We start from the raw sequence: 12,226 nt of genomic DNA, 5'->3' as shown, positions 1-12,226 counted from the left end.
AACCCCCAACATTCTGTGATTCTGTGATCAGGTTGTCCTGTGTTGCATTTTGGCATTTGCCCCGCTGTTAAAGACAGTTTGGCCCAGTGCTCACACTACCCCTAACTCACGCTGTTGGAGCTCGTGACGTGTTTCCTCAAACCCTGGTGCTTTTAGTGCAGTTCTTTTCTCACGGCAGCCATTCAGAGCAGAGGGCACAGGTGCTGCTTCACATCCACACCTTTGTTGACCTCACTGGGCAGAAAGAGCAGAGCTGTTTAACACAGTATTTCTGCAGCCGCACCAGGACTGTTGGTTTAACGCTGTACCCACTGGACACATCTCAGAGGCGCTCACTTGCCGTTTCTCTTCTGGCAGCAACTGTCTGTTCCGCGCCCTGGGTGACCAGCTCGAGGGGCACTCGCGGAACCACCTCAGACACCGCCAGGACACAGTAGATTTCATGCTGAAGCAGCGGGAGGACTTTGAGCCATTTGTGGAGGATGACGTGCCCTTTGAGAAACACGGTACGGTCCCCACAGGACGCCAAGGGAGAGTTACTCCGTTTTGTGACTTCATCTCATCTAAGCACCTTCTTGCTAAACAGCTCCTCACCCCACAACTGTGTTAGGGCTCCTCTAGGTTTTAGAAACAGTACGTTTCTCTTGTTAGGTTACTGTAGAAAGATGAGCTGTTAAACTTGGGTTACATTTGTCTTGGAAAATGTTTAAGTTTAGGAGAAACTTGGAGAAGGAAAGGGAGGCAAAAAAAGGCAAGGAATAAAAATTTGGTGTTTTCAGAAGGTAAAAAGTTGCCCAGCTCCCTTTGAGTGCTGGTGGCTGATTTCTTTGGGTTGCTTTTTCTCCTTGACACAATATCACATAGCGGTGACCCGGGGAGGATCCAGAGCGGAGACTGAGCCAGCCTTTGTTCTCACAGCCTGGAGGATGTGCCGAGTGCTGCGCAGGTGATGCATGAAGGCAGTTTGGTCATTTAGCACGTGGCACTTTGCCTTCCCAGCTGACACAGAGCTGACAGCTGTGCACAGTCTAAACGTGCGCTGTGATTTTTTAGAGGGTTCTGTGGTCGTTTAAGACTCGTTAACTTCTATTGCTGCCAAATTCTTGTCTTGGCATTCACCGTTCCACGGTTGGGATTTCCTTTCCAGAATTTCTTGGGCTTGTGTTGAAATTTCATTACTTGCTCTCCCTGTGGTGCTTTTGGAAGTGTCAGAAACCAGGTTTCCAACTCTTCTGAATGTTTTTTTCTTTAGTTACGAATTTGGCGAAACCCGGTACCTTTGCTGGCAACGACGCTATTGTGGCCTTTGCGAGGAACAATCAAGTGAATGTGGTCATTCATCAGCTTAACGCTCCGCTGTGGCAGGTGAGAAACAAAACTTGTATATTTTGGCCTAATTTTTAGCTGATGAATACAAATAGAGCTGAAGCCTCCTGAGCTATCAGAGAGCCGTCAGTGGCTGTGGGCAGCTGACCACGGCAGAGAGCTGTATTGCCTTTTCGGCCTCGAAGGACAACAGCCCAGATCTCAGCTGGGAGGAGTGAAAGAAAACAAGGAGTGCGTGAAAGATAAGTGTGTGGAGACAGAGCAACGTGGGTTAGTTTGGTTTTAAGCTCCTGACTTTGTGGGTGTGTTTCTCTCTCCCGAAGATCAGGCTCCACATGAGGTGACTTTTCTGACAGGAACTTGAGCCAGGCTTAAGGAAACCCATCCGATAGGGCTCAGGAGTGTGGAAGGGAAGGTGCAGCGGGTCAGTGCTGGATTGGAACGAAGCTCCATCAACTCTGTTGGAACAAGAAGGTTTCTGACAGTTGAACAAACGAGGTTCTTGACTGGGCAGAAAAGGGAAGAAGTTTTAAAACCTTATGGCAGCGTTTAATCAGCTGCTGGGAAGGGCTGCGTTGTCTGAGGGACTGTGTGGCTGGTTTCCTCTGCCAGCGGGGCGCTGGAACACGCAATCCATCAGGTCTCTCCCCCTCTCTTTTTTTTGTTCTTTTTCCATGGCAAGTCCACACTGGAACAGGTCCACGTTGGATCTCTGCGTTGAGCGGTCGTTGGGCGGTCGATGACCTGTATTCATGCTGGGATTGCTCCTGGCCCCAGCTCACAGAGAGAACCGGGGTGTGTGGATACACGTGTAGATTAAACAGGGCACTACAGGTAAAAGAGCAGATGGAAGCTATCGGTGGTGTCTTAAATACATCTGAAACGGTGTCAGGTGGGTTCCTGAACCCAGACAAGTCTAAACTGTCCTTTATAAAGCAGCCACGGGCGGTGGGAGAGCTCGCTGGAGCACTCGCCTGCCTGAGCCGTGAGAGCGTGCGGAGGTGCTGGCCCTGCAGGAGGGGTTCAGGCGTTGTTACTGTTTCGATCTAGATACTCCCCTCAGTGTACTTTTACCAATATTTTGTGTATCCACTTGAAAACCTTAAACTCTTTGACCTTTCTAGGGTTGTAAACACAGGGTTTGTGACGTGGTTCTGTTCTGCGTGAGTGTGGTCTTGTTAGCGAAAGGTTGTCTCAGGCTCTTGAGACCGGTGTAACGGCTGTGACACAAGGAGCCTCCTGCCCCACAGAGGATCCATCACGACTTCACAAAGTGCTGACAATGTCAGCGAGTTGCTAGACTTGCACAGGACACTTTTTTTCCCCTTGATTTCCTATACTTTCACATACTTTTTCTTTCCCTCTCTCTGCTTTGCAGCCCCGACAGAATTTTAGAAAGTTTGGATCCCAGAGAGTGCATTTCCAGAGAGGCGCATCAGCTCAAAGCAGGTGGCCTGAATATCTCCTTTGGTCCCGACTCTGAAGCAGATGGGGACTTATCCTCTCATTTCAAGAGAACCATTTGCATCCCCTACAGCTAAGTCAGAAAAATGTGAACAGAAGTGGTCAGGACCTCTGACTGTTGCTCGAGCTCTGGCGTAGTCGAAAGCTCGTTGGAGCTGGGCACCTCCACGTGGGCTTTTTAGGGCTTTAAACCTCCTCTGCCATTTAGGATGGTGATTGTAAGTGCAAAGCTTCAAGTTAGCTCAGATTTATGGGTTATTTTCTTGGCTTCTTGGATAACTACTTACTTTTTTTCAGTGTTTTTGCCTTTTTTTTAAATCTGCACCTATCTTTAACTTACACAATGTATTACGGGCAAAAAGAGGCTTCGCTACCGAGAGATAAATTTTCAGAATAATCTTTCAGGAGCTTTGGGATGCGTCAGATACTAAGTTAGGCTCTGGCAGAGGAGGAATGTTGAAAATAAATCTTACCGACTTGCATGATGTTGAGTAACTTCCCAGGATAAGAGGCAGGAGTTAAGTGCAGGCGAGTGCTGAGCTGGAACCGAAAGGTGAGCAGGTGTCAAACAGGTGAATAAATGAATGGAGAACATCTGTTGTGAAATCTGAGGGCCTTAGTGCAGTACACCCCGCAGCTGAGGATGAAAGGTGAGCGGGTGCATGTTCTGTAAATCGGGATAAGCTGATTCAAAGACGTAAAAGGATTGGGAAACTCTGGAGCCCTAGAGCGAGCCTCTCTGCTCCTTGGCTTGCTGACATCTTCTCTGGGATTGCTGTCACATCTTTGAACTCTGCCTTGACCAGGTGAGCAAAGGAGATCTGCAAACGCAACGGAACTTTCTGCGTTCCTGCAAGACTTGGAATGCCCGGTGGCTCCTTAGCCAACGGTTTGAGACAGCGGTGGTGGGGTTTAGGAGTTATTCTTGCGTCAGTAGAGATAACGCTCCGTGCAGGGAACGTTCTGGGGGAAGCGCTGTGCTCGTGCTGACAAAGCAAAGGCATGTCGGGTTGTTCCCAGCGCTTCTGAGTGGAGCTAGCATGTTTTCACAGTTTGGCTTTAGTTCTCTTAGGCTTTCTTTTAAAAACAAAACCGAGCCGCTCTGAATGCCGAAGCAGCATCTTGTTCCAGCTGCAGAACAAAACTTCTCTGCGTTGCTGAGGTCGTAGTTTGGAATCGGTTCTTTTATTTCCAGCAATGTGTGCTGGGCGAGCGCTGTCCCTGAGATTAGGCCTTGGCAGGTGATCAGAAAACCAGTAGCTCCTGGGGAAAGGTTAGAAAATAGTTCGGAGCTTTCCACTGAAATTTTTTCGTACCGTGTTCTGTTTGTTTTGATGTGTGTCTGGTTTTCAAACACAGGAGCTCTGTTGTTGCTGTAGGATGCATCTGGATTATTAGGTCAACTCTTCCTGTTTAAGAGGCTTCAGTGCTTTGTTTCCGATCAGGGTGTTCATCATCGCTTCATTAAAAAAAAACAAAACCCCAAACAGCTTTGAAAAATACGATGCTGAAGTCAATTCCAAATCCTCATTTACAATTTCTTTATTTCATTTAGATTCGGGGCACGGACAAAAAAAAGGCGAGGGAACTCCATATCGCTTATCGCTACGGGGAGCACTACGACAGCGTGAGGAGAATCGACGACGATTCCGAAGCTCCGGCGAATCTTCAGATGGAGGTTGGTGTGACAGAATGACTGAGCCAGCTCTGGGTGACAAAACAGATCCCTGTGACCGGTTGATCGCCTTTCCCATTTGCAGTGAGATGAAGGAAAGAGTTTGGTCCCTATGTCTTTCTGTACCATAATAATTTGTTAGCATGTTAGATTATATTTTTTTTTTTTACTGGATGTGATGCAATCTGCCGGACTTTGCTTTTCTTGCAGATGCTTTGCAAAAACGATTCCAACAAGGGGGAAGAAGCGAAGCCTGGGAAGGGTGACTCTGAAGACGAGATCGAAGCTGACGTAGAAGACGCTGTACAAAAAGTGTGCAGCGCCACGGGATGTTCGGTCAGTGTCGAGTAACCTTTTTGTGCTTAATTATCAAGTAATTGTCAAACCTTGGTGCATGGAAGCACCTTGGGAAAAAATTCTAAAAAATACATTGGACAATTTCAGTACCACAGCCACAGCTGTGGATGCATTTCATCCCTTAAATGCGTGTGAAATAGGGACTCTGCGTGGATGTGTCATAATTTTGGAAGGTTTGTCTCTCGGGAAACATGCTTTGGAACCGTTTCTGTAAGATTTGAAAGCCTTTGAGAGCGTGTGGAGCTGAACATCCCAAACAACCAGATAACCGGTGAATCCTGGCTCTTGTCATGGGACAGCCCTGGGGGGTTCTTGCGTTGCTGCTCGTGCTGTGCGGATGTGTGGCGCGGGGTCGAGAGCGAAACAGCGGCGCTGAAACAGCCCATTCCTTTTTCCTGGTATCGTCAGGATTTTAAGATTCATTTTATTTTGTTTTTCTCCCTCACCTTTATTCAGAAATGAAATTGAAAGGGGATAAAAGCAGCCGGCAGCCCCCGCTCAGTGGCAGGGGAGGTTGTGAAGTGAATGCGTGTCAGGGATTTGAGCTCTCCGCAGCGTTACCTTTCTCCTCTTGTGGACAGGACACGGAGTTCGTGAGCCGAGTCCTGGAAGTGGAGGACTACAGTGTGGAATCTGCAATATTTGCCATCTTGCAAGCGAATGAAGTGGAAAGAATCGGTGAGTCCGCAAAGTTTGTGCCTGGTGCTTCAGAAGAATGCTGCCTGGCGTGAATGTTCACTGCAACCCGTGGTTCGATGGAGAGAGCGGCAGCTGCTGCTGCCTCAGCCTTTCTGCGCTCAGGCAGGTGACTAGTGAGGGCAGATTTTTAATCTAGTTTTCAAAAAAAACCCCTTTTTTTCCAGAAATTCTGGAAGAAGGGATTGGCTGGCGATGAGGCAGCTTCTGGATAGGATATGTCTGAGGAAACCTCTGTCGTTGGTAGGCACTGAGGAGCAGCAGGATCCCCAGAGTGAAGATCAGCAGTCGGGTGGCGCGACTCCGCAGGAAGAAACCGGAGGCGGTTCAACAATCTCGGGAAATCAGAGGTTGCGTCGGGACGAACTAGAAAACAGCAAAGGGCAAGATAGAGCCAAGGAAGAGAATCGAGCTCGCAGGAACCCAAAGGTACGGGAGGGGCAGTCTGGAGCCGATTTGCCCTCCTTAGCAATCCGGGCAATGCTTAGAACCAGCAACTGAATTCCAAAGAGCTTCCACTTACCGGGATTTTGTTGCTGCTACAGCTGTGACTTCTCAGACACAAGCGTTTAACGTTGCTCTGTGGCACTCTTCCCAAAATGACACAGGATAAAAGTCCTCATGAGTAGTTTGGAGTAAACATTCTCTGGGAGCTGCCTGGACATCTGCTCGTCTCCTTTCCAGGGTATTATTTTTTCTCCCCAACCAAGCAGAAAAAGCGTGTTTTCACCTTTGTGTTTTCATCCTTCTGTCTCAGGTGTGCAAAAAACAAAAGAGGGAACAGCAGCGGCTGGAGAAGAAGAAGCGGCAGGAAGAAAGGCACCGACAGAAGGTCTTGGCCAACAAAAGTAACTGCCCGGACGGCGGCAGGGAACAGACGGACTCGGGCAGCCGCGTCACCTTGGTGAAGGCTGTGGCAGCTCTGAACATCTGATGGGAAGTGTTCCCCGGGCTTGGGGAGGAAAGCAAATAAACCTGGTGGAGACAAAACTCCCCTTCAGCAAATTGTCAAGTGCCCGTCGGTACCTTAAAATCAGATCTCTAAGCACACGGGAATCTCCGGCTGCCTCCGTTGTGGGGCAAGCGATGAGCTGGGAATTCAGCACCAACCTCCGTGCGAGGGGAGTTGCTTGAACTTATCGGAATGTGCAGACTTGTCCTTGTGATTTTGGCATTACTTGAAGGTGAGAACCTTTTCTTCACACAACAGCATCAGATTCTCTTTGACATCTCTTGACGTGCTCCAATTTGGGGTTTTTTGTAGCAACTCTTTACTCAGCTGTGCTTGGAGGAGCTGTGTTGTACCTCTCTGTCAGGGAAAGCTGAACAATTCTCAACTCAGGAATGTGACTTTGTCTTTTTTCTCTCTGAATGTAAATAAAGTGAACAGGGTCCCAGAATCCTTTCCAAAGCAAAGTGTGCTGGCCAACACTGTATCGAATCATGATTTTCCTTTTTGCTTTCTGGTGCAAGACCACGGGGATTGGTTTTAATTTCACTAGAGCTGCTTGTGTAGCACTGGGCTGTTTCAGAATTTGGGATTAATAAGTGAAGGGAGAATGGGATTGCTGGGTCTGGTGCTTGCTTGTTGCCTGCGTTTGAGAGCAGCCCGTTTGCTAGCGGTTGAGGAACAAACAAGAACAAAAAAAGTAATACCAGTGGACTCTTGGGACCACAGAGCAAATTCGTCTGATCTGGTGAGGTCTAATGAGGTGTTAAAATGCGACATGAGCAGGCATGAGACTCCTGTTGAGTGTTTATTACTTGGACACTTGGAATCTCATCTCCTTTGCCTCGCTCTGGAGCTTTGGGGTTACTCCAGAGTTTGTGTCCAAACCAGGAATTTAATAGTTGTTGTTCTTCAAAGAAAGCTGGTGTATCCAAAGGACCGAGAGTTCTCTGAACAAGCTTTGGAGCAGCAGCGCTCACTGGGAATCCTGCCCACCTCACTCTTCATAAATCAGGTTTTCCCATCTTAAATTCCTCTTCAATGAGGTCACCAAGTACCGCAGAATGTACGGCTTGAATCCTGCTTTCTCCTGTAGGATTGGGAGTTTGGACTGAAGTGCGAGGACTTGTAAGGCTTGGACCTCGAATTACAGCTTGCAGTGTTTCAGCTTCGCTCGGGTGTTTGGACTCGTGTCAAGCGCTAAAGCTTGAAGAAAGTGCATGTGCATGTCCACGGGCAGGAGATGAAGAGGAGACACCTCATCAGCCAGGGCAGAGATGAAATAGGTTATTTTGAAGGTGAGAAATGCTGCTTTTGAGAAACTTCTGTGCGTGGTTCAAGCTTTCAAATGGGCACAGAAATACAGATACCTTTTCCGACTGCACTGCCGGGATCTGAGCTGCTGCTTCTTCATATGCTCTGCTACTGTTTGTGTCAAGAGAACTGAAGAAGAAAGAGAGAAGGGCTCTGCTTTAAGCACCGCTGGTGTAGGACAGCAGGCGCTAATCCTGGGAAAGAGGTTCCATTGGTTCCTGGAATGAGCTGGGTGGAAATAATAAGTAACACAGAGCATCTCTTAACACTTTATGGTGGGATATGGTGTCAGGCAAGCGGAGCAGAGTGTGATGTGCTGCTCTGAGCACCCATGGGAGGTGTGAGTAACCTCTGCGGAGGGACGTCCAGGGAGTATTTTGTAGGTAGGAAGAGCACGGATGAGTCTGGAATTCACAGTACTATTGGTAAAGTGGAAGAACGACTTGGGTAGGATCCTTTTTAGGCCAGCCTGTTGTTAGCAGGGGTGCTTCCTGGAACTCTTTTGCCCCCAAGTGGTCACTGTTACATAGTGGGAAGGTTCAAAAGCCAGAGCTTAAGGGGGAGAAAGTGGAGCTTGTTTCACAAGTATGATGAGTAGAAGCCCAGCAAGGAGGTTTGGGTGTCACCTGTGTCTTGCCCAGCTGTATTTTGATCTGAAAGGCGAGGGGGTTTCTGTGAGTTTATGAATAGACTAACGATTTGCAGTCGTACACTGTGAAGATATTTGGTCTTAACGAATTGCTTTTCTGTCTTCCTGAGCCAGAGCTCACCAGAGGATTGCTGAGCCTGTCGCCGAGCTTCTGCAGGTGTGAAGGGACCTGCAAAGCCTGAACTCATCCCGTCCGGGAGAAACGGGCCAGCCCACAACTGCGACGCGTCTGAAACCGCAGAGAGAGAGGCTGGCCTGCACCTCGTGGCCTCTGATACCTGTTGCCAAAGCCGTGGCCGAAAATGCTTTCCTTTCCAAGTGCAATACAATTAAAACTCTTAAATATGCTGGGCTCATAAGTCACCAGTCAAATTCTCTTTTAATTCTTTTTTTTTTTGCCAGCCTCGCTTTGTACCTGCACAAACATTTTGTATTCAGAGATGTTAAAACTTTGATTTTGTCGGCTGTAGATCTTCAGCTCTTGACATTTCCACCTGCCCTTACGATGTGCGGGGTTTTTGCGGGAATCCTTACACGGCATTCGTCGGGAACACACAGAATTTGTAAACAGGTTGTGGATTTTTCCTTTGCAGGAGGAAGAGAAGCGAGAAACAGGAGAAACATCGTGATTTGCTTCTCACGTTTAGTCTTTGGTGGAGCTCAGCAGCAGAGGTCACGTCATCTGTGGTATTTGCAGCCACCGTGCTCTCAGGTTCCTTTTCTGTTGAAACCAGACAAGAGTTTTCCTCTCCTTTCCCACTCCGGACTCTCAGCAGAGCACCCCCTCCTCTCACCTAACCAAACCTCTGATTTTTTTTTGAATGCTGCGTGCAATAGAGGTCGCTGGTGAACTGTGCGCTGTGGGTTAAAAAGGTAAAACTTCCCAGGTATTTTAACGAGTCTCTCCACCTCCAGCCCTTCCTGGGGCTTCCCTCTGGCTGCTGGCATGGACATTCACCTGCTGGCTTTCACCGGCTTTGGAAACCTTGCTGGAAGTGGGGGGAAAATCGGGTCATTCTTGTATTCCGGTGTCGCAAGAAATGGTTTGTGCTCTTGTTGAGCCTGTTTGCAGGCACAGACCTTAGAGGGCAGTATCGGCCTCTTGTCCTGGCTCTCTCCCATCCCAAAGCACTCGAGTGGCACCAGAAAACGAGTGAAAGGGTTAAGAGTGTTGTGGGGTTCTGAAGGTTCTGCGTTGGCCGCGCGAAGCCGTGCGGGGGTGTCACTCGCGATGAAATACTCGACGGGGCAAGGCGGGAGCCCTCGACGCTGAAGCAAATCTCAAAGAAAATACCTTTTAAAGCCCGTTTATTTTAGGACACCTGCTCCCAAGATGTCCAGGACGCATCTCAGAGATGCCGTTAAAACCGGAGGTGCCGGTGTGGAGGTTCGGGTGCAAGGGGCCGCTGCCCTGGCTCGTTAGTGCTAATTGCATCGTGTGCAGCTGTGGGCAGGCGCGAGGCGGCTGCAGGGACCAGGGGAGACCCACTCGGCCACAGCCCTACCAGGGCTCGCTGGAGATGGGGTGCAAGGATGAGCCACCCCAACCCCCTGAGGCCACCAACATCGTGGCTTCGGTGGGTATTAATTAATTAAATAGTCGTTAGGGGCTCAATGGGGCTGTGCTGGGGCCAGGCTCCCCAAGGGGAGCTGGGTTTGGAGCTGGGGTCGAGACACAGCAGCTGCTCGCCGTTCCTCTTGATGTTTTTCTCCTCTGAAGCTCCAGATTTACCCGTTGGCTGCCAAAAAGTCGCTTCTGGCAGATGTTTTTTGAGAAAACGATACAGATCTCTGTGCACGCAGAAATATTTACTTCAGAAGATCAGCAGCGAAGCTCTGTGACATTTCCTAACCCTTTCCACCATCAATTCCTGAAGCTCAAACACCGGGTTTGCTTTAAAAGTTGCCTTTGAAAATTTACATTGATTCACAGGGATTCCCTTGAGTTTATGATTTATTTAATTGTGGGGAGCGGGCATCCACTGCACGCCCGCTCTGGTGAAAGGCACCGGCTGCCTTTTGGATGTCTGGTTGTAGGGATGGCAAAACCGCCAGAATTTAGCCGGTTTCTGTTGGGTTTTGAGCCCGGCGCGTGTGGCAGGAGGGGTTTGGGCCCCTGCACAGAAAGCCAGGGTCATTCTGGTGAGAGCTGGGGTAGGTCCCGGCCGTCCTTTGGATTCTGGAAGAAAATTTGAGCCAGGGGAAGTCAGGTGAAGGGCATGAGACTTGGGTGATCTTTCAGACCATCCCTGTCATGTACGTAGCGCTGAGTTTGGGGGCATCTCTGGTTAGGAGCACCAGGAGAAGTGACCTCCCGTCCCACCCCCTCGTACCAAAACCGAGCATTTCTGCTCTCCTCGACTTTATGGACAGAAATCGCACAGGTGGGGGCTCCTCACAGTGGAGGAGCAGCAAGAGGAGCTGCACGCCCCGTGGTGGCACCGCTGGTGTTGGGTGAGCTCGAGGCTGTGCCAGAGCTGAGTTTTGGGTTACAAATGCAGGGAACTGGGACAGCCTGGTGCTTCCTCGTGCCGGGACGGTGAGGTGCTCCCACCCTTACCCGAAACTCCTCCTGCCCAGGTGGCGGCGCGCTCCGGAAGGATTACTGACACGGATCGTGGCCAAAATGACAAAATACTGACCCAAGTCATTTATCTCATAATCCGAAGTGAAACCCTTTTCGCTCTGCGGGGTCGCAGAGGGCGCTGGCACCGTGTGTTCCCCGGAGCTGGGATGCTTCCCGGGGTAGATTTCACGAGGATTTCCAAGACCTTTCTTTGTCGTAAGTCTTGCGTGAACTTCGCCATTTTTGAATCCTTAACCGAGTCACTGCACTGATTACAGTAAATTATTATAGTCATTATAGTAATTTTTTTATAGATTATAGTAAATTTTGCTACGTGATAATTGGCTGATGATTAAGCATCGTTAATAATCAGGCAGCCCAACCTTGTGATTTCTCGTAACGGGGCTGGTAAATCTTAAACTGCCTCCCCCTCAAAGCTCTGTGGGATCCTCAGTCACTCGTTTCCTGACAAACTGGTGCAGGATCCTAAACCAGCATCCAGTGGACTGGATGGGGTGGGACAAACTGGGCTCTGGGGGTGTCGGCACCCCAGGGCCTCCCTGAGCGGAACGGGGGAACGGGAACTGCTGCGTTCCTTGTGGCTGGGAGTTTTCTGATGTCTTGCTTAGAAAACGCCATTCATACCCCGTTTCCATCGCTGAAGAGCGAAAACGCTGCAGCTCAAGGTGGGACTGAGTAAAGCAGGAGCTCATCCGTGCCTGGATGCTCCTTCCACCGGAGGACCAAGCCTGCAAATGGTGTCTAATGTGGAGGAAAAAAAAAAAGAGGGTGGTTATTTCGTGTGCTTGGAGAGAATCTCTGCTTAACCAGGTGGTGCCAAACAGCGGATTCAGCAGTTTCCTTCCGCCGGGCTCTGCGCCGCTTTGCGGGGAACCCCCGTGGAAATCCCTTGCTGCCGTCGCCGATGGGGAAACTGAGGCAGGGAACAAGGATGTGACTTCTGTGGGAATCGGAGAGAGCTGGTGAGAAAAGGGAACTCGGGTTGGTGCCTCATCAAAATCTTTTCCCCTGTCTGGGTCGTGCCATCGGCCTCGTCAGCCCTCTGGGCCAGTTTAAGCGGAGCCCTGAGTCGGCCGCGAGTTAATTAGCGGTTCTTGCCATAATTCAAGATTTTTCGGACTCAGCACCAGTGTTTATTGCTGGGGAATAAGGTGAATTTTTGTGTGTCAAACTGGCCGAGCTCCCAGGTGAAAGACCCTCTGCCCCACC

General features: G+C 49.6%; 1 protein-coding gene across 1 annotated transcript; it reads left to right on the top strand.

Moving 5' to 3' along the window:
• The first annotated feature begins 364 nt into the window (after positions 1-364).
• On the top strand, positions 365-6,452 carry OTUD3 (OTU deubiquitinase 3). The gene is made up of 7 exons (XM_009870117.1): positions 365-506; positions 1,253-1,365; positions 4,346-4,468; positions 4,676-4,801; positions 5,404-5,500; positions 5,766-5,947; positions 6,276-6,452. The coding sequence occupies exons 1-7, from the start codon at positions 443-445 to the stop codon at positions 6,450-6,452; spliced, it is 882 nt and encodes a 293-aa protein (XP_009868419.1). The 5' UTR covers positions 365-442.
• The last annotated feature ends 5,774 nt before the right edge of the window (positions 6,453-12,226 follow it).

Source organism: Apaloderma vittatum, unplaced genomic scaffold (genome assembly GCF_000703405.1).
Source record: "Apaloderma vittatum isolate BGI_N311 unplaced genomic scaffold, ASM70340v1 scaffold24335, whole genome shotgun sequence".
Lineage (NCBI taxonomy): Eukaryota > Metazoa > Chordata > Aves > Trogoniformes > Trogonidae > Apaloderma > Apaloderma vittatum.
This window is presented reverse-complemented; position numbering and strand designations above follow the sequence as displayed.